This window comes from Lissotriton vulgaris, chromosome 8 (assembly GCF_964263255.1).
Source record: "Lissotriton vulgaris chromosome 8, aLisVul1.2, whole genome shotgun sequence".
Lineage (NCBI taxonomy): Eukaryota > Metazoa > Chordata > Amphibia > Caudata > Salamandridae > Lissotriton > Lissotriton vulgaris.
In genome coordinates, this window is record NC_141696.1 from 1,227,066,623 (window position 1) to 1,227,087,825 (window position 21,203).

Here is a 21,203-nt window from a genome sequence, read left to right on the forward strand (position 1 = left end):
TATCGATATTAGAGTACGGATGTTCTACCCTCTCAGGGCTTCCCAAAATCTCTACCGCCCCTCTAAAAGCCTGTCTTAACGCTGCAGCAAGACTCATAACAGGATCTAGGAAATTTGACCACATATCGCCACACCTGAAGGCACTCAACTGGCTACCCTATGAAGCTTGTATTCACTTAAAGATGGCTTGCATCACTCACAAGGCGTTACACCACAATACCCCCCAGTACCTGCCCAAAAACTTATCTTATCTGGAGGAAACAGACACTCTAGGAGCACAGATAATCTACTCCTGAAACCCTCACGGTTCAACTAGACAAAAACCTCCAACAGAGCATTTTCTGGAGCGGCGCCAAGAATTTGGAACTCGCTTCCGCCATTCATCAGAAAAATCACCTCGACACCTCTTTTTAAAATGGAAGCAAAATTATTCTTGATGAGCAAATTCTTCCCTTAAAATCCACACAAACACCACGCCAGCTTACAACCACATACTTGCCTATACTCTACGTCCACTGCTAATTCGAAGCTAAGATATGCACAATCTCGAACAGGTTCGTACTGCTCAGAACAATTCTCTAATCTGCTTTTATCCCCCGATCTCCGTTATGCTATATTGTTACTTTGTATGTGTTGTTTTTGTATGCCATGTGTTTACTATTGTGCTATTCATACCTTGCTCACTATGTAAAGCGCTCTGATACCCTACCTTAGGTGTGGTTCAAACAATAGAAAACTCTAAATAGATAAATACAACACATCTTCTTCCCTTACAGAGGAAAGAAAATAAAACAACAAAAAAAAGGAAACTTAAAGCAATGCTGACAGCGGTAATAATCATTTAAATAAGCAGGAGGTTTGCAGCACCTTGAAACCTTTGTTCCTAAAGGCAAAGAAACATTCTGGGAATCAGGAGTGTTGTGGGGAGCACAAGCTAGATCACCAGCATCGCCACCACCTACCCCCCTTCGAGTGACAATCACTGGAGGAGAAACAGCATCCTCCACTTCAGACAGCATGTAGCCGCTATTACTCTGAGAGAGATGAACACTTTGCTTAACAGTATCAAAGGGACGTGGGGAAGCGTTTTTTTTGGTAAAGAGCCCCCTGGCGAAGATTCCATTTCTCTCCATTTGTCAACACAACATAATGAGGAAAAACATCCTTGATAATAAATGGTCCCTTGAATTTGGTAAGACCTTTAGATACCAGGTTTGACCTTGACCAAGTCACCTTTGGAAATGAGAGAAGTAATGCAATCCGAACTGAGCATGGAAGTGGAACCAAGATGACCACCACTAGCAACTTAATCCTTAATCCACGCGGGGTGAGTTTAGTACCAGGATGTCTACCACGCATAAGCTCAAAGGGGGACTCATCGCTTTGGTTGTGTGCAGTGGTACAATAAGCCCAAACCATTTCTTGAACCATATTAGGAGCAATTCTACCACTTGCACAGGCCATTTGAATTATGCCCTTAACAACTCAGGTGGCCCTCTCGCACACACCATTTCCCTGCGGATTGTACAGAGATGTCCAATAGTGTGGAACACCACAACCAGCTAGGAATGTGCGCATGTTGTGAGATACAAGCTGGGTAACATTGTCTTTAATGGGTGTTGAGGGATATCCTTCCTCTTGAAAAAGATTTTTCAAGAAAAGAATAATGCTGTCAGTGGTGATGTCCTTAACAAAACTCACAGTTAACCACTTGGAAAAGACATCTATGGCCACAATGTCAAACCGTTGGTTAGAAGGTAGTTCATCCATGGGCCTTATGAAATCCAGGCAAACAGTGTACCACAGACAACTGGGAGTTGCAATGCGACCCATGGATGATCCAACCGCGACCTAAGGCTTTTCTCCCCCACCTTGCAAGCAGGACAATTTTCAATCCAGGACGACACCTGAAGATCCATGCCCGGCCACCAAAACTCAGCTTTGAGACTGCATTGAGTCAAAGTCTGTCCCACATGCCACTCATGGGCTAATTTGAGGAGTTTGGGCCTTACAGAGGAAGGGGGAATGAATTTCTCACCCCTCATAAGGACACTCTCACCATAGATAGACAGCTCATCCAACACTTTAAGAAAAGGATGAACAGTAACATGTACACAACTCTCTTGTCTAGACACAAGTTTAACCAGATCCATGACTTCTTTAAGCACATGGTCAGCAGCCATAGCTTTGCACCATTCATTGAGAGTGAAAGTGCCCGCACCAATAGCAAACACATCCTGAACAGAGGCTACAGCTCCTTCCTCGTTGGCAACTGCAAGAGACACATCATCAAGATCCTCCCACTTGACAGAGAGTCTAGAGAGACAATCCGCCTGAATGTTTCGCCAACCTTGAATATGGGAAATGTCATATTGATATTCTTGAAGTTTGGCTGCTAGCCTTGCCAATCTGGGAGAACCTTTGCCCACCCTACCAGGAGACAAAATGCGAACCAAGGGTTTGTGGTCAGTCTTCAAAATAAACTTTGTGCCCCACAAGTATGTACGAAAGTACTAAACACCCCATGCGGCGGCAAGCGCCTCTTTCTCAATGACGGAATAGTTCTGTTCTGATGAGGTGGGAGTAGGGGAGGCAAATGCAATGGTCCTCACCCCTTCAGGATATTTTTGTCAGAGTACAACACCGAGGCCTGTGACACTCGCATCAACCATGGCAACAGAGGTATGCTTTATGTAGAAAGGTGCTAGGACACCAGCTTTGCATATTTCTTTCTTAATCAGGTTAAAACATGTAGCTTGATCATTACCCCATGTAAATTTCACACCTTTTTTGAGTAAGTCTTAAGGACAACGTTTTGTCTGAATAATTCTTCAACAATTTAGAGTAATATTCTATTAGCCCCTTGAATTATTTATTTTTTATTTATGTCATTTATAAAGCGCCTGAATCACCCCACATGGGGTATCTCCGCGCTGAAAACGCAGCAGGTGTAGCAGTAGGGGATTTTAACAGAAGAGTGAAGTTTTCAGTTTTTTCTGAAAGCTACGATAGTTGGTACAGAGGCGAATGTCCAATGGGAGCTGATTCCAGTATTGGGGCGCCAGATGGGAGAATGATTTGCCTCCCAGTCTAGTTTGTTTGATACGTGGGATTGTGAGAAGACCTTTCCCCTTTGAGCGGAGGGTGCGCGAAGGTGAGTGTCTAGTCAGTTTGTTGGTCAGGTACAAGGGACCCAGCTGGTTAAGGCCCTTAAACACAAGGCAGCAGATTTTGAATTTGATTCTCATGCGAATAGGTAACCAGTGAAGTTTATGAAGCAGGGGCAGTGAAGGAGTTCGATAAGGTGAGCTGGTTACCAGGCGGGCAGCTGTGTTCTGCACCACCTGAAGGCTGTCCAGGGCAGATTCTTTGGCAGCGATCAGCAGGGCATTACTGAAGTCTAGACAGCTGAGGACCAGGGCATGAACCAGAGTTTTTCGGGTGTACGTGGGGAGGAAGTGAAAGACTTTGCGGAGAAGACTGAGTGCGTGAAAGCAGGCTTGTTTTGTGGTGGCTATATGTTCGTTGAGGTGGAGTTTACTATCGATTAGGACTCCAAGGTTTTACTGGCTTGGGGGATGGTGCCTGGCCCATTTCTTCCGGCCACCAGCTGGGGGACTAGGTGGATACTGCTTCTCTGAAGAGCATTTTTTCAGTTTTACCTGCATTTAACTGTAGGAAGTTTCTGCTCATTCATGTTGTTATTGTCCTCATACCTTCTAGGAAAACGTTTTTAATATTCGGGGTATCTTTATCGAAGGTGAGGAGAGGCTGTGTGTCATCTGCGTAGGTGATTGGAACGAACCCGATTTCCCTAAGGAGTGTGGCGAGAGGGGCTACATAAATGTTAAACAGTGAGGGGCTAAGGCAGGAGCCCTGTGGTACTCATTTGGTCACTGGGGTGGTTTCTGAGCTGAAGGGTCCAAGTTGAACTGTTCGTGTTCTTCCACTGAGGAAGTCCCTTATCCAGTCCAGTGCAGTGTCCTGGATCCCAGCTGATTCCAATCTTTCTAGCAGGATCTGATGTGAAATGGTGTCGAATGCGGCGGAGAGGTCGAGCAGTACGAGAATTACTGCTCGACCAGCGTCCGCCTGCATACGGATGTCGTCGATCACATTGACCAGGGCGGATTCGGTACTGTATTTAGGACGGAATCCCGATTGTGTGGGGTCGAGACAGTTGGAAGATTCAAAAAAGTTGGAGAGGTGGGTGTTGAAGGGGTTTTTCTAATAATTTGCTATAAAGGGGGAGAAGTGAAATTGGCCGATAGTTAGTGATGATATCAGGAGACAGTTTGTTGTTTTTCCTAATGGACATTATCTGGGGCGCTTTCCATTCATCCAGCAGCTTGCCTTTGTTGATGGAACTATTCAGGACAGCACACAAAGGTGCGGCCAGTTCGGCTGCAAGTTTTTTGGCCATTTTGACTGGGAGAAGGTCTTTGGGAGAGCCTGATTTGGCTGAAGTAAGAAGGGATTCGGTTTCGGGAAGGGTCAGGAGGGGGAATTTATCCAGGGTGTTGAGACTTAGTGGTCTGTGGGCGGGATCAATGACCATGTTGTGGCTGAGATTAGCATGTGAAACAGATATTTTATTGTAAATGTCATTGATTTTTGGGGAGAAGTGACTGGCTATTTCATCGCATAGGGATTGAGTAGGTTCTTCAGCAGGACTGCAGGCAGTGGGATTAATGAGGCTGTTAAGAACCTGGAAGAGGGTTTTAGGACCATTATTAGCTTGCTCCAGTTGGGTGGCTATGTACTTTTTCCGGGCCGCCTTTAGGTTCTTATGGTAGGCACCAAGGGCTGTCTTGTATTGCTCTTTGTCAGATGCGTCCTTAGTGCGGCGCCAGCGGCGCTCAAGCTTTTTACATATGCTTTTTTCTTCTCTGAGCATGGACGAGTACCAGGGGGTCTGGATGCGCTTGGGTGCGTGAGAGGATTGTTTAAGGGGAATGAGAGTCTTAATGGTAGATTTGACTGCGTTCTGAAGGGCCATAAGACGTTTGTCCAGAGTATCTAGGGTTGGCTCATCAGGGGGAGTAAATTGTTCGTGAAAGAGGGCAGGTGATAGTTTATGCCACTGTCTGTGGGCCTGTCTGGCGGGATTTTTCTTAACTGCACGTTCATAGGGGCCTTTAAGGTTAAAATCGATTATTGAGTGGTCGACCATAGAAGAGGTCTGGTGGTGTTATAAGTTGTCTCTGGGGAGTTGGAGAAGATCAGATCTAGTGTGTGACCTGCAGTGTGTGTGGGCGCATCGTTAATTTTGGTCAAACCTGAGGCAGTCATTTCTGACCGGAGGGTAGCTGCTTCTGGATCTTTGGGGATCTCGCTATGGACATTGAAGTCCCCTAGAAGGAGGAATTTGTTGGAGGATATTACGTGGGGGGCGATCATATTTATTAGATGAGGCAGGGAGGGAAGGAGTGGTCCAGGCGGCGATAGACCAAGGCTCCTTTCCAACTTAACTGAGAATGAATGTCTATTCTGAATATTCGGATTTCTATAGCGTCGCTGCAGAATTGGTCTAACATGATGGCCTTCATAGGATCCTTATATATGATTGCAATGCCACCACCTTTTTTGCGTGGTCTGTCTGCTTTTAAAATGCGAGAGCTGGTCTTTATCGGAAGGACATAGAGCGAATTGAATTGCCTGCAAGAGGTTCTTTTTGGGCTTAACTCCTAAAGCCGAAATCTCATATCCAAGGTACTCCATATGTTGGACAAGAAAGGAACATTCTTCCTTGCGAAGAGTATGAACAGCTTCAGCAATTCTCTGTAACACAGACTTGAGTACCTGGTTGTGATCCGGGATGAAGTCCCCAAAGACAACACGTGCCTTCTGAACACCCTTAAAAATTTCAGTGACCATCCTTTGAAACTCACTGGCTACTGAAATTAGCCTGAAATGAAGTCGTGTGACTTTGAAGGTTCCTTCCGTTGTGATAAATGCTGAAAGGTGTTTTGAGCTTTCATGTAGATTTGATGGTATGCGCTCTTGAGGTCTAGCTTGGAGAAGAACCTCGCCCCCTTCAATGTAGTGACTAATTCCCCGATGTTGGGCAGGGGAAATATGTCTACAACCACACACTTATTCAGTGACCTAAGGTCCACACAGAACCTAATTTTCCCATCCGCATTCTTGGTAATGACAACCGGAGACACCCAAGTGGAAGCCTCCACAGGCTCAATCCCCCCACCTTGAAGCATTTCCTCAATCAATGACTTGACCTCATCCCTGACAAGTAAGGGGACTCTCCTTAGCTTGTGCTGGACAGGCAAAGCATCTTTTTTCAGATGGATCTTGTGGGCATACCCTTTTAATTCATCTAGTTCGTTCCGGAACACTTTGCTAGTTTCTTGAAGAATGTTGTCTAAAGTGTGATTGTTCAACACCATGACCTAGGAGGATGCCCTAGGGTTGACAATGATATGAAGATCATATTGATGGATCCAACCTACGATTGGTGGCCCATCGACCGCTACATAGATCTTACCCTTCGTAGACCTGTCGGAAAAAGAAATGTCTGCTTCAAAATAACCTAAGAGATCTATAGTGTCACCTTGGTACCCTGCAGGAGATATGTCGCTATTGAACAAATCGTTACTACCCCATTCCTCCTGTAGCATGGACCTGGGAATAATGTGTACCTGGATCCCGTGTCAACCATCAGAGACACTTGCTGACCTCCAATGATGAATAGAGCTTTTGGCCTATTCTCTCTCTTTTCATTTTCTATGGTTACGTTACAGTCATTGACCACTAGCAACCTCTCCTTCTCCCTTTTGGTTTCTGAGGAGAAGTCTTGAACAACTTCTACTTTCAAACGTTTTTTTGTCTTGCACATTGTTGAGAAATGGCCACACTTCAAACAATCTTTGTTGGATTGACAGCAGAATTTTGACTCGGACGTGTTCCCATTGCTACCACATCTCGAACAAAACCTGCTAGGTGTCCTTACAAAAGTATTTGTTTTGTTCAAGGGTCTATTCTTGTTTTTAACAAAGGCTACAGATTCATCGTTCACCAAATCATTTTCATCACCCAAAGTCACTTCAGACCCTTCTTGTTGTATATTACTTTTTTGACGCTTCTTCATGCAGACTTCTGACTGTTCGATAACTTTAGCTAAATCAATTGCAACTTTTAGAGTGGGATTCTTCGCTGCCCACAGTCTTTTCTGAATTTTGAGATTATTGCATTGGACGATCAACTGCTCCCTAATTAGTTCGTCCGTTGTTGCTGAGTTTGGATTTAACAGAAAGTTTTCGAAATCTAGCAACAAATTTGCGGCTAGTTTGTTTTCCTCTGTTTCTCTCCGGAATCAGGAACTTGACCACCGGGTGGTGGACAGCCGTGGGCCTTCGTCTGAAGTGTTGCTCAGAACTGTGCAGGGGACAAGCTGGAATCCGACGTACGTGGGTCGGTGTAAAACTCTCAGCTCATCTTCTCTGATCTGGTCTGCTGGAGCTGATTGTCGCCAAATTGTTGTAAGCTTGTAGAAAGTAGAACAACACTTTGATGAGGTAAGAAGACTTTTTTATTCGTAGACACAGCCGAGCAAACACTCAGCCAGCTGACCAGACGAACAACTGACACTTGCAGAACATACTAGAATACTCTCAACAAGCTAGAATACTCGCAGGTATTCTGGAAGGAGAAGAAAGAGGAAACACAAAGAAAGGCTTCATAACATTAGATGGCCATATTGTGAGGAGTACAAATGTACAACACCTACCTGGAGACAAAGCCACCGGCAAGGATGGGTTAACACCAAGGAGCTATTAAATGGAACCCAAATAGTTTTGTCCACAGTTTCTAAGGAAGGGTGAGTTCTCTCACCTCATTCAGGAAGGGTGGAGGTTGGAAGATACTGCCATGTTAAAATGTAAAGGAGTAATACCATGGGGATCGAAAGTAGTAGTTATGACATATAATTTGCACAAGTAGAAATAGCCTCCGAAAGGAGAGGTTCAATATAAATATAAATCAAGACATTAGGAGATTTACACTCCTATAACAAAAGTCCTCTTTCTGTGTGTATTCAGAACAGTAGATCTGCCCCAAGTCTGAGTGTAGCGGGCAGTGCCTCAGACGAATGCTGGAGGAATATGGTGAAGAATTGGAGGAGACAGACTTCCGGAGCACTAGGAGATCAGAGGGAACGCTGAAAAAGACTCTCCGTAGAGTTGGCAATCCTTCAGCTGTTGTGGAATCCTTGGCACTGTGCCTACACGAGGTACTGCGGCTCGTACTGCGATGTGGCGCAGTAAACGCTGCTGATCCTGTAGATTCACTGCCTTGGAATCCCTCAGTGCAGAGTCGGACTGTGAGGTAATGCAGTAGTGCATGGCACTGTGGCCACTACGGTCTCAGAGCTGAGAGTCTCAGTAGCTCTCAGTGTCGATGAACGTCCAAAATATTTGACTTCATCTGTTGTTTTCCCCTGAAGGCTCAATTATGCCAAGGCTGATGTACTAAAGACTTTGTGCAGTAAAGGGAACGGGCGACTTGGTTTGTGAATGTAGTACGGGAACATTAGTTCAGCCTACATTCAGGAGGATAGTCAAAGTATCTGTACTCCCAGTACAGCTTATCCAAGTACACGTTGCTTGGTATACCCACCTTATATGGGGAATATATCAGTACATGTTTGGCATCTTGCCTCGTTCACACCTTTCAGTAGTAAGAACTAGCAGAAGCCCAGCTCTGACTAGGTACAGTTTTTGGGGTGCTACTGTCCCCACGCAACAAGGACAGTCGTTGCCAGTGTTCTAAAAAGCTTGACATATGGCCCAGATGTTTTCTTCTTTTATTGTCACCATCACGTGTTTCAGCCATAGACTGAAGCACACTCTAGGAGAAACCAATCAGTGGGGAAAGGGAGAGGAGACAAAAGTAGACGACTAGTCCATCAGGAGAGAATGAATTACAACAATAACTCATTCCTGCCATCCTTTTCAGATTCATGGATCTTGACCAGGATCTGTGAATCGAAGTGCTCTGATTCACAGGCAGTGACAGAAACATTTCTGTTACAGCATCCATTGCTCAAGGTAGTGCACTGAACACCATGCTGGGCAGAAGAAAAAAAAAAGATAATAAAGGGTGGGGTGGCTAAAGGCTGGGACACCTGGTCAACCATCTGTAGTATTGTGTGTCATGTGTGATGTCATCTGTTACATCGATTCTGAGCTCTGCATTTGGTGTGCAAGTTATGGGTTGTATGGTGGGTTTAAAAATAACTCAAAGATACTTCACTTATTCCACTGCAAAGAAACATGCAAAAAGTCAATTTGTGCAGAATTTCTTGAAATTTTGCTTACCTTCAGTATCTAGCCTGCTAAATTGAAAGAATATAAATGTTCTTATTTAGTGCAGCAATATTTTTCAGACTCTTTCCAAGTGTTCTACTAATTCACATTTCATGTTAATTTACAGCCAAGAAAGCAATGAAGAACGGGAAATCTCCAATTATTATTGACAATACCAACATCCATGCTTGGGAAATGAAGCCATATGTGCTCATGGTATGTTAATGTGTTGGCAATGGAGTTAAGTGTGTGTGTGTGCGCGCGCATAGGTCAAACTCTTGTGTCACCCAGACAGTGTGTTTTTAACTTTTACAATACTTGAGGGTGTAAATGTATTTTCTGAACATTTTCTCTGATGTAGTAATAATTACAAGTGCCTTTTGGAGTGGAGGTACAATGCTAGAGAGAGAAAACTGGGAAATGTACTGTTTTAAGTAAAGATTATGAGCCCGATTCGTAAAGAATGCATATACAACTACCCCTGTATACTTATTCCTATACATTAATGAGCTCTGGGAATTCACATACATTCCCAATAGTACTTTTGGAAAGCTGAGCCAAAAGCAGGTTTCTAGGCACATAGCTAGAAAAGTCCTCGGACATCTTTACATGTTATTTCGTCACTTCCGAGTTGAACGCACACTACAACTCTGCATTGGTCAAAGACGGACCGCTTTCCAAGAGCATTTTCTGGGTCTTTTTTTCTGTCACAAGTAAATTGTAAATTGATACTTGTATAGCGCACTACTCACCCGCAAGGGTCTCAAGGCGCTTGTACGAATACCGCTGTGGAACCCATCCTGGCTTTCCCTGTGAGGCGTCCACTCCTGGGCACCCCCAAAGTGGAGGCCAGGCATCCTTAGCGTTGTGGGGGCCGTTGTGGAGATTAAGCAAGCTATTGCCCAGAGTTGCAGAGTGGGACTCCATGATTGGAATAGGCACAGAGGCGAGAATTATCAGGTCCGTGGAGGCGGGGAATTGAACCCTGGTCCCGGGCTAGACCTCTGCATCAGGGTCTGCCGCTCTAACCATTGAGCCACACTTCTCCACAAGAAAAGCATTTGCTGGAGCAAATCTTTTAGGGCATATTCTGTTGTACACATTTTCACTTTTTTTTTTGCGGGCTGTCAGCATCCATGACTGTTGATGTCATGCTATTTTTAACAGTTTTGTGAGAAAAAGCGTTGTCCAAAGAGATACAAAGCATACTAGTAGAGATTTCTCTATGAACTTCGGCTCCACCAGAGGATATAAACAAGCTGAACAACATATATTTATACAACAATGTAACGTGATAGGCGACCACAGATTATCAAGCCAACCAAGTTTTTAAGGTGAAAAAAAGGGACTGGGCACAAACAATTTACAGCCAACCTCAGTATATGAAGCTCAAAACGGAACTAAGAATTCTGCTATAAATGGGGTTAAAGCTAAAGTTTGGTACTCTCCAGTCTAAAAGGGGGAAGTGATTTCAAGCTCACTAAGACCCAAACAGCTTAGTTCAAGTACTAGAGAAAGTTTAAGGTGGTCTGCCTGAAGTATCTTCACCAACATTCCCGCTACAGTGACAGTGGTGGATGACATCAACAGGAAGGGGCGGGGGGAGGGGGGGGGGGCGGGCATGCATGCGCTCAAATAAAATACAAAAAATAAACAAGACTTAAAATACATATATATTTTAAAACTTAGATGACAACAGGACCTCCGGCTCCGGACCTCGTCGCCTTGTAGCCCGGCCACCAGGAAACTCCCTTAATCAATCAGGGTGCTGCTCTCACCAGCAGGAGAACAGTGATCTGATTGGAGGGAGCGGCATGTCTCGATGCTCTACAGCGCTATGGAGGCCTGCAGTTGCTCTCGCCGAGGCCACCCCTGAAGGGGGCCTCGAGGGCCAGCAACATAACGGATGCCAGAGCCCAGCAAGGAGCCGGTTTCAGCCGCATGGAAGCGCCCCGAGGCAGAAGGGGCACTTCCATCGCGCCAAACTCGTTCCAGAGAGGCGCCTAGTCACCTGACCAATGGGGGGTGGGGGGGGGGGGGGTGAATTTTGAACCCTCCCCATCATCATGGAGTAACCACAGTAGCGGCGGTAACAGCGTGGGAGGGATATACGGCACTACTCTCCACATTTCAGCTCACTATTATGTCGTGGAGATGGGGAGCGGCGCCAAAGGTTTTCCAAGACCCACCCACCCAGCAGTGCTGGCGGAGAAGAGGGGTACATTTGGTTGGTTATGGAGGCACACCGATAGGGTAGTGTGTAGAAGGAGGGCCGCTCTCTTTGGGATGCCTTACTGCAGGGTGAGTAGGTCTGACAAACCGGGGTAGCAAACGGAGACAGCGCTCGCAGACCAGATCCCGCCACATGGCAGGGCACAAAAAGAGACTAGCAAGGCAAGTTGGGGGCCTAACTCCGGGAAGAGGCTACCCCCCACATGCTTGTGAGGAAGGAGATACACCTGCCAAACAGAAGAATGATGAACTGTCAGGGGGATTTATGACCCTATGATATTCAAATGAGTTATGATAAACAAGTGATTTATGACCCATGGATGATCTATGACAAAAATGATTTACGATGCCCAATTGATTTATGACACGTGATTTATGATGAGCCACTAAATGATTTATGACACCTCATTGCATGATAATTTGTGAAAATGATTTATGACCCTGGCCATAGAATGTATGTCCAGGGGATTGCAAACTGAATATATATAAATGGAATGGGCACAGTGCATGTGTTATATAAACCAGCTTTCTTAAGACAGCTGGGTGAGAGGTTTAAAAGTGTGCATGTCTGGCTGGACAGCCAAAAAAGACATGCAACCTTTTTAAATTGCACATGCAACCCACCATCCTTCCAGTCCCTGCTGCTGTCATTCAGCGGCGGCCCGTGTCCTGACGCTCATTCAGAACAGGAGGATGTCAGGAGGAAAAATAAATGGTTATGATGAACTACCATTTTAGTTTTCAACTCTGGGCTCGGGGCATCTAAGTGGGGCGACCCTCTCCGCTTCAATGGAGAAGCCGTCCCTGTACACTGTTACAGAGAATCTCAGAAAGTGTACAAATTGGAAAAAGGGTGCATCCTCCCTCTGCTTCCAACCCTGTATTTTGCAGGAAACCGCAGCAAAGCCTCAAGGCCGATGGACCACACAGTTCTGTTTTTTAATAGTCTGCACTTTTTGTCTCCTCGATAACGCAACCTCTCTCAAGTCCAAAGAACATGAACTCTTGCTTCATCCAGAATTTGACTCTTCTTCCTCACTGCAGGTTGAGTTATAAGTCATCTTTGTCCCAGATCACCCTGAGCCACCCTAAATCGCAACGTTAATGCAGGTAAAGGACGATACTCTCAAACAACCTGTGGTTAGGAAAGAATGATGGCTTGCCTCGCATTCTACTGGCGAATAGATGAGTGAGCACCCAGGATTCTAGTCTGATGGACTTGAGCTTTATTTATTATGTATTTCACTTTCTGTTCCAGATATAACATCAACTTGATATGGCAGCTCTCCAAGTGATTATGCCTCTTAGAACCATCCTTAGTTTCTCACATTGATGCTTCCACACTGGAGGCTAAAAAAGCTATAGCATTCACGCCAAGCTCAGTTTTAAAAATGCAGCGCTTGAGGTCGTCCACTACACTCTTCAAGGAAGTCACATTCTATTTTCTGCAGTGTTTGTTGTAGTTCGATTCTGAGGGCAGTCATCATGGTCGCACCCTTGTTTAAGGCAGTCTCGGAACAGTTGTTGTGGTCTTCTTCGCAACCATGAACATCTCTAGCCTTTAGACTTTGTGGCAAGAAAAATAGAAAATCTAAATTTTCTTGGATTGCCTTCTGCTCTTTGTCATTTTGAGACCCCACGTATAGGAACAAGTGTCTACAAAGTCGGAATGCACAGTCTCTTTCTCAGAAACATATTTACACATGTTTGCTTTCATTTTGCCAGTAAGGCCAATAAGGACTTGATAAAGTTCCCCGTTCCTCCTGAAGCAAGTGTGTCTCCCTATCTTCATAATGCCACCACCGCATCAGGTGCTGGAAGTTCCCCCTGCAGGCCTAGTATTTCTGAGAGCTGAGTGTCACCCACTCTCAAGATGAAAAAATCCCCAATTGGTAGCAGCCACTTTGGACTGCCAGTGTACCACACTTTAGACGTTACAGTAGCATTGTTCCTCAACTGGTGGCAACTTACATTGGAAGGACCTGCGCCACTTCAGCACAGCGCTTTCATCATATTAGGCCCCTGCTCACAGTCAGGGGGCAAGTCACATCTGCAACTGTAGAATTTCCCCTGCATTGGCCAAGTGTGGGAGTTCAAATTCTCCCCACCATGTAAGGGAGTGTGAGGTATAAATGAGTCCCTGTCTCCCCACCCCCATCCTGCCCAAGGAAAGGGAGAGCTACTAAGCAGGCCCACAGGGCAACTCACCGCTGCCCACCCGCACCCCATTCTCCTCACATTTATGAAGCTGCCAAGAAGGCAGCTGTGCGTGTCAGGGTCCTCCGTCTCAGTAACAAAAATGAGGGTGAAGCGATAGCAAATATGGCTGTATGGGAAGTTGTCAGGTACTGAGGTGCTTGGCCTGCACAGTTTTTTGGGCCTAGGAAGCCAAGGTCAGCTCATGACTCAACCAGGAACCTCTGGAAAACAGACCATCAAGCCACTTCTCAGATGTCTGAGGCCACCTTCACTCTAAAAAAAATAAAAATAAAATGGGGGTCCAACTGGCCAGGTTTTCTGAGAAGTGACTCAGCACACCGTTCGTAATAGCAAATGTGCCGTAGGGGAAGATGTCACTTACCCAGGTCCTTCTTGTGCTACCTCATTTTGGGAAACACAAATATTCCCTAAAATACTGAAATGGACTTAAGGGTGAAAGAGAATAACAGTTGCTACAAACCAACTCCTTAACACCAGTTAAGGTACTAATTTAATCTTCTACTACCGCCATACTCACTTAACCTTACCTCCTACACTATCATGCACTCTTTCCAGTGCTAAACATGTTTTGTCATGTGCAGTAACATATTGCACAATGAACCATAACACATATTACAAAGCAGCAAACTGGGGTATAACAATCTTGGGATCTTGGAACCAGAAGAGAAGTGAAAACATTAGTATGAAACGTATATTACTGAAGATTCCTACAGATCTATATGCAGATCCAATATATATCATGCACCTGGAAATGACCTGTTAAATTTGAAGGTTACATTTCATCAAGCCAATGGAGATAAAGAAATTCTGTTCACCACAAATAGGAATTACCCACCTAGCAAAGAGGGACAGAATAGTGATGACTAGGACTGGCTGGCAACAGTAACACAGAAAATCCAGCGATAGAGAGCAGCTACGTCTGACTCTTTGCTAAGCTGGAATATTGCTGTTTAAAACACAAAGCAGTGGAAAAGGACTGGGCAAAGAGAGAAAAAGGTTTTGGGTGGCTATACACTATACTGTGTACCAGTGATCAAGTCAACTAAGGGATGGCCTAAAGGCACTCTGATTACATGGATTTCACTTGAACTTGCAGGAAAAGTCCAAGCAAACTAAACAACCAATAATAATATGTAGCACTTAATATTGGGGTGTGGGGGCATGGCTATTTACAGTTTCAGTATTTATCTAAATGTTAGCTCAAATATTGGCAACAAGAAAAGAGGCTGTAACTAAAAGAAAACCAAAATAATCTTGGTATGCTGAAACTTTATTATCAAACCACACATCAACCACTGAGTTATATTTCAATGATGAGGAACGTGCATTGGAGTCATTGCCCGAATGTCCTGTATTTTCTGATCTGGGGCAAAGATACAAAACGGTAGCCCGTTTAGAATGGTTCTGATGAAAGGTAGCCACTGTAAAGGAGTCAAGTGTGACTTGGCTTCTTGATATGGAGCCCCAATGATGTTAGGAGGTTTGCCATTGTCTGGAGGTGGTATACCACTGCCTGGGGCAAGCCACATTCAAAAGCTATTTGTTAAGGGAGGGAAGCTATTTGTTGAGGTAGGGGAAGACTGGTACCCCGACCTCTGTGGATGTACTGCAACCACCACCATCACTTGTGTGAACACCGAAGGGCCACTGGTGAGCCCAAAGGGGAGCATCGCAAATTGAAAATGCTACTAGCCTACTGTGAACTGCAAGTAACACCTATGGGCCTGCAGGGCGGTGATGTGAAAATAAGTGTCCTGTAGGTCTATTACCCCCATCCAGCCTCTAGTGTCTAGCACAAACAGGATCTGGGCTTGTGTGAGCATCTTGAATTTGCCCTTCCGTCGGAGGGTGTTGAGAAAGCAATGATCTGAAATAGGGCAAAGGCCTCATTCTTCCTTGGCACAAGGAAGTATCAGGAGTAAGATCCTGTTCCCTCTTTCAAGGTTGACTCCTCTCTATGGCTCCTTTAGCCAAAAGGGCATGCACTTGCTGCTGTAAGACAGACAGATGATGCTCTGTCTGCCGGCCTGAATGAGGTGGAAGGTGCAACGGCGTAGGAGAAAACAGAATGGCATAGCCCAATGGAAAATTTGGAGGACCAATTTGTCTGTTGTGATGCTTGCAACTATTGGAAGAAATAGCAGATCCTGCCTTCAACAAGGTGGCTGTGTGCCAGCAAGGACACAGTAAAGTGGTTATGAGGTTGCTGGGGTGCAGGGTTTTTAGCTGGAGAAGGAGTTTAGCATTGATGAATGGGGAAACAGCCATGTAGAGGTCATAAATGCTGGTAAAATTGCATTGTGGGAGCAGAAAGGCCCAAAGAACATACTGTGGCTCTGCTGTCTTTGGAACTCTTCAAGGCCGAGCCACTTTTTCCCCAAAAAGGTAAGACCCATCAAAAGGTTTGTCCATTAAAGATGTCTGGATGCCACAGGGAGTAGCCTGTGGAACTCAGCCAAATGCAAAAACAACAATTGATGGACAGAATGCAGAACAATGTCATACATTCACCCCAGTACAGAGATCTGGGCCTAAATCCATCGTTTTTTTGCACTCCACACCACCCCAGTTCAGACATGGCCATATGCAAATCAGCCTTGACCCTGTGCCTCATGGGAATAGTCCAGCCCGAACTGCTAAGCCATGTCTTTCCTGGACCAGAATCAAGCATCCTAGGACCCGGTTTCTGGCTATCAGCCGTCTTCAGCCAGGATAGCTTGACTCCAGTGGTGTGGAGAGCATGGGACTCACGTCTGAGCATACCCAGAGAAAGAAATGGAAAAGCTGCTGTGATTGTTTGCCGTTTAAAAAAAAAAAAAAGAACTCGGTAATGAATCTTCTAAGCTTGTGCTGGCTGTAAGGGTGTTGCCTAAGCCCTCGTATGTTGTGCAACCTGTTCGGAAGGAAAGGATTACTTCAAACTCGAAGACGCCGCGCACGAGCACCTAGTCAGCTTCCCTGCCGGACCGCATCTTAGCGTGTCCGGGGGCGGGGGAGCTTAAAAGACTTACGCGTTCTGCGTTTGCCGTGTGTGGCGGCAAGCATAGACCGTTAGTTGGTTAGTAATGGCCACTACCGTTTGGCAAGTGTGGCGGCCATCTTGGATTGGTTGTGGTAAAAACCCGATCAGAGTTGATGTTGATTTTTTGGCGGAGCTTAATTTTTAAACACATAAATATTGTGATTTTTGGCGGAGCTTAATTATTTACACATATAAATATTGTGATTTTAGGGTATTTGTCCTGTTGGTAATGACGTTAGAGCCACCCTTGGGCTGGCATCGGAGTTTACGTGAAAATAAGTATTTATCTTGGATTTGTTCTAGACAATTCCTAGGATAAATTACTTTCTAGTGGTGATCAAATATTGTGTACACATCTATCCCAGTAGATCGACAGGTAGTTGTATTGTGGGTTACTTATCATTATTCTGGGAACATTGTGTAGTGTGAACCTGCTCTGTATCTGGTTTATTGGAAATACCAAATATTATTCCATAGGTTTATCGGGGCACGGTGTTAGCTATAGATGGTATTGTGGGGTTGCGGGCAGCACCCTGCATTGTGCCCTCAGTGCGGGGTCGCAGAGTATGGGATGCTTTTGCAGGGAGGATACAGATTTGTGAAAGGGCAGGCAAATCTGGATCGGTTTCTTTAGGAGAAAGCGCCCCAAGGTATATCGTCATTGAATCCTTGCGTGTCGGTGTGGAGTTTAAACACCCATCGCTGTTCGCGTTCATGTAGTGTTTTCTCAAGGTTCTCTTTCTGCTTAATGTGTTCCAACACTGCCTATTTGAGATCATTGGGTGTGTGTTGTTTCTCAATGAAGTGACTTGTCATTCACGCGGCAAACGCAGAACGCGGAAGTCTTTTAAGCTCACCCGCCCCCGGACACGCTAAGATGCGGTCCGGCAGGGAAGCTGACTAGGTGCTCGTGCGCGGCGTCTTCGAGTTTGAAGTAAGTCCTTTCCTTCCGAACAGGTTGCACAACATAAGAGGGCTTAGGCAGCACCCTTACAGCCAGCACAAGCTTAGAAGATTCATTACCGAGTTCTTTTTTTTTTTTTTAAAACGCAAACAATCACAGCCGCTTTTTCATTTCTTTCTCTCCCCATTTTATCCTTCCTCACAGGACTGTTTCATAGGGGACACCGCCACCCGCTGAGACCATGAGGTGCTACTAGGCACATTGACAAGTAGTAATTGTCACTACAATTATGGAATCACATTGTCGTGTGTTTGAAATAACGTGTGTGTTTTAACTGTCATATTAAGTCCTGTGTTGTTTTTATGTGTGAATTCACACCATGCACCACCACCTGTTTTTCTAGGCACATTCACTGGAACGTTGAAAGCCTGCATGCACCAATATGGAGCAATCCACCCATATTGATATGCAACTTTGGAGGAATAATGTGTACCCCCGCTCGAAGGATAGGGGTTTATTTCTAATTTCTTTCCATTTATATTTCAGATATACTACGAGAAATAGGAATCGAATGTATTTAGACGCATGCTTTTATTAGCAGCAGCGTTCATTGTTATTTCAATTCTTTGTTTATGTTTGATTTCCTATTAAGGTTCAATTAGGAGTGGCAAACACAGGGCTGGTCCCTGTGTGGTCCTGAAGAAGAGCTAGGGGAAGCTCGAAACATGTCGGCCATACACTGATTTCCTTCTCATTATAGATTGGTACACAGTGTCTACCCCATTTTTAACCATACCCACCTAGGAGCAGGAATAAAAATTATTTTAGGCCCACTAGAACGGTATTTTAAATCACCAACACCCACTCCACTTCGCACAACACATAGTCCTTCATAAAGTGCTTCTACGTAACTTCGCAAGTCGTAGCACGCCCCAGTTCGTGGAGAGCTGGGATGGCCCCAATGATGAAGCATGTCACCATGGGAAAACCCTGGTGAATGAGGAGACTCAAGAAAGAAATTTCTCTTTCTTTGTTGGCTGTTTTCTGACCATAGTGGCCAGTAGCCCAAAACCACAAACTAGGTCCCAGAACCCAACACCTTGGGTTTGTGTCTTACTATTCAATCTTTCATAGACATCTCATTTCCTCCTTTTACAAGTAATGGTGTGGTTGGAAGTTAATAGTTAGTGAGAATGCAGGGTTAGATGCTAAAGTTAATGTAGTACCGTAGCAAGTGAATTTCCTGCCTTTTATTAGGTTTTGCAATATACCAACTATTTCACCCTATCAGCCTTAACTCCTTTTTGTGTTATATTTGAGGGAATATACATATTTATATATTACACGTGGGATAGTGCCTTTGTAGTTATGTTTAGATATAAGTTTACATGAAGAGCATATTATGTACAGCTAAAACGTGATGACATGTGACGAATGTTGGCAAAATCTCACCCAAAAGAATATTCCAATAATTACATTATTAAACAATTAAGTGTACAGTCAACAACTGATTGGAAAGGTATTTGGGTTCTAGGAACTAAAGCAGACTGAAAAAAGTTCTCTCTCCATTTTATCACCTGTTGCAGGAAAAACAAAACAGTAGTACGCAGTGACATCAAATGTGACACACACACACACACACACACACACACACACACACACACACACACACACACACACACACACACACACACACACACACACACACACACACACACACACACACACACACACACACACACACACACACACACACACACACACACACACACACACACACACACACACACACACACACACACACACACACACACACACACACACACCCTGTTTATTATGTGCACATTTGAGAATATGATACACAATCATTCAATAGTTTTCCTGTAGTTTTGAAGGGACATTGTATGTGAATCAGTGAGCAAAAGCATCCAATATTGACCGTCAATTTTATAAATTGCTGTGACAACTGAACATTTCATTCGTCTACCAGTGTTTGATGTCGCATGATGTCCACATCTTGCAGTAAAGAAAAAGAAAAAATCTTTGTCATGAACTTACAGCATTGGTACACCCCAGATGGGCTGGGGCTACCTCAAGAGGGTGGAGGTGGAAAATACTCCTTTCCCTAAGGGAAATTTCTAAGGAAGTAAGAAACTGTAGAATTACAATGGACTCCAAATTATCAGTGAAAACCCAAGTGAACAAGTTAGCAAGATCAAACTTCATTACAATGAAAACTCTGCGATACATCTCCCCCCACCTAGGATTTCCACATAAGGTCTAAGCTACTATCTCTCTTGTACCGTCCAAACTTAATAATGTCAATTGCCTCTACGATGGATCAACTTTATAAACTATAAAAATTACATCAGATTCAGAACTCTGCTGCCAGACTACTCCTACATGAAAAGCCACAAGTCTATATCTCCCCTGACTTGAGGGCCCTACATTGGTTACCAGTTGCCAGAAGATCCACCTTCAAGCTGCTTTGTAGCACCCGCAAATCAATACAAGGAGAAGGACCACTTTTCATCAGGAATAAAATCACCAAATGCATACAACAAAGGAACCTCCGCTCCAGATTGGCACCTCACCTCAAAACCCCTAGAAAAAAAACATGGGTGGTACATCTTTCTCTGTTCAAGTAACCAAACTATGGAACTCATTACCCCCAAACATAAGATCCACAGATATTTATCTTATCTTCAGAAGGCTACTCAGAAGTTGTCTCTTTCCAACATGACTACCAACTGAAATACAAATGTACAGCATTTGCCTGTGCATGTGCATGTAAACATGTATAATTTGATAATATGTATGTATTTAGATATGTGTGTTTCTTTGTACAAATATATATACTAATAATACAAAAAGTGAAGGACTGTCCTCACACACCACCGGGTCTCATGCTTCATCATCGGCAGTCCTCACTAAAAACTTGGTTTGATAGAGAGCGGACCTACACCTGGAGACAAGGAGGCACTTCTAAATCTAAGTGGGGGCACGTGACAGTGAGTGATAGTTAAAAATCTGTGTAATTGCCAAAAAGACATTTATTCAGATGGCGACTACTTGATATTAAAATGAAAACGGTGAAGAAAGGGAATTAGTACCCCATCACCGTAGTGATAAAAGTCGTCAACATGTTTCTGCCCTTATTGCCCAAAGGATCAGTGGCATTCATCAGGACGAAAATAGAAATGTGGGCTCCTATCTTACCAAACAGTTAGTACGAAATTACCACTGGGTAGGTGGACCTGTGTCATACTCTACCTTAGAGAGTTTCTTGAAACCTGTAAGTGAAAAGAAATTGAGATTGCCATCAGAGATGAATATCCTGGGAAGAATTTTTTCGAGGTGAAGTTAAAAACTGTAGTGTAAATAGCCCCACATGCAACAATATACTTATAGTGGCTTTTGTGTGAAACGCGTGTCACTGCAAATGTGAGACACACATAGTATGTAATTACACAGTTGTGTGAGACCAGCTCACAGACTTACCCTG

General features: G+C 44.4%; 1 protein-coding gene across 1 annotated transcript in view; it reads left to right on the forward strand.

The window, feature by feature from the left end:
- The window catches only part of N4BP2L1 (NEDD4 binding protein 2 like 1), a 127,024-nt gene that overhangs the window by 81,434 nt on the left and 24,387 nt on the right, over positions 1-21,203 (forward strand). The window contains exon 3 of the mRNA XM_086935128.1: positions 9,448-9,536. Within this exon, the coding sequence (XP_086791254.1) occupies positions 9,448-9,536 (89 nt within the window). The remainder of the gene's footprint in view (positions 1-9,447; positions 9,537-21,203) is intronic.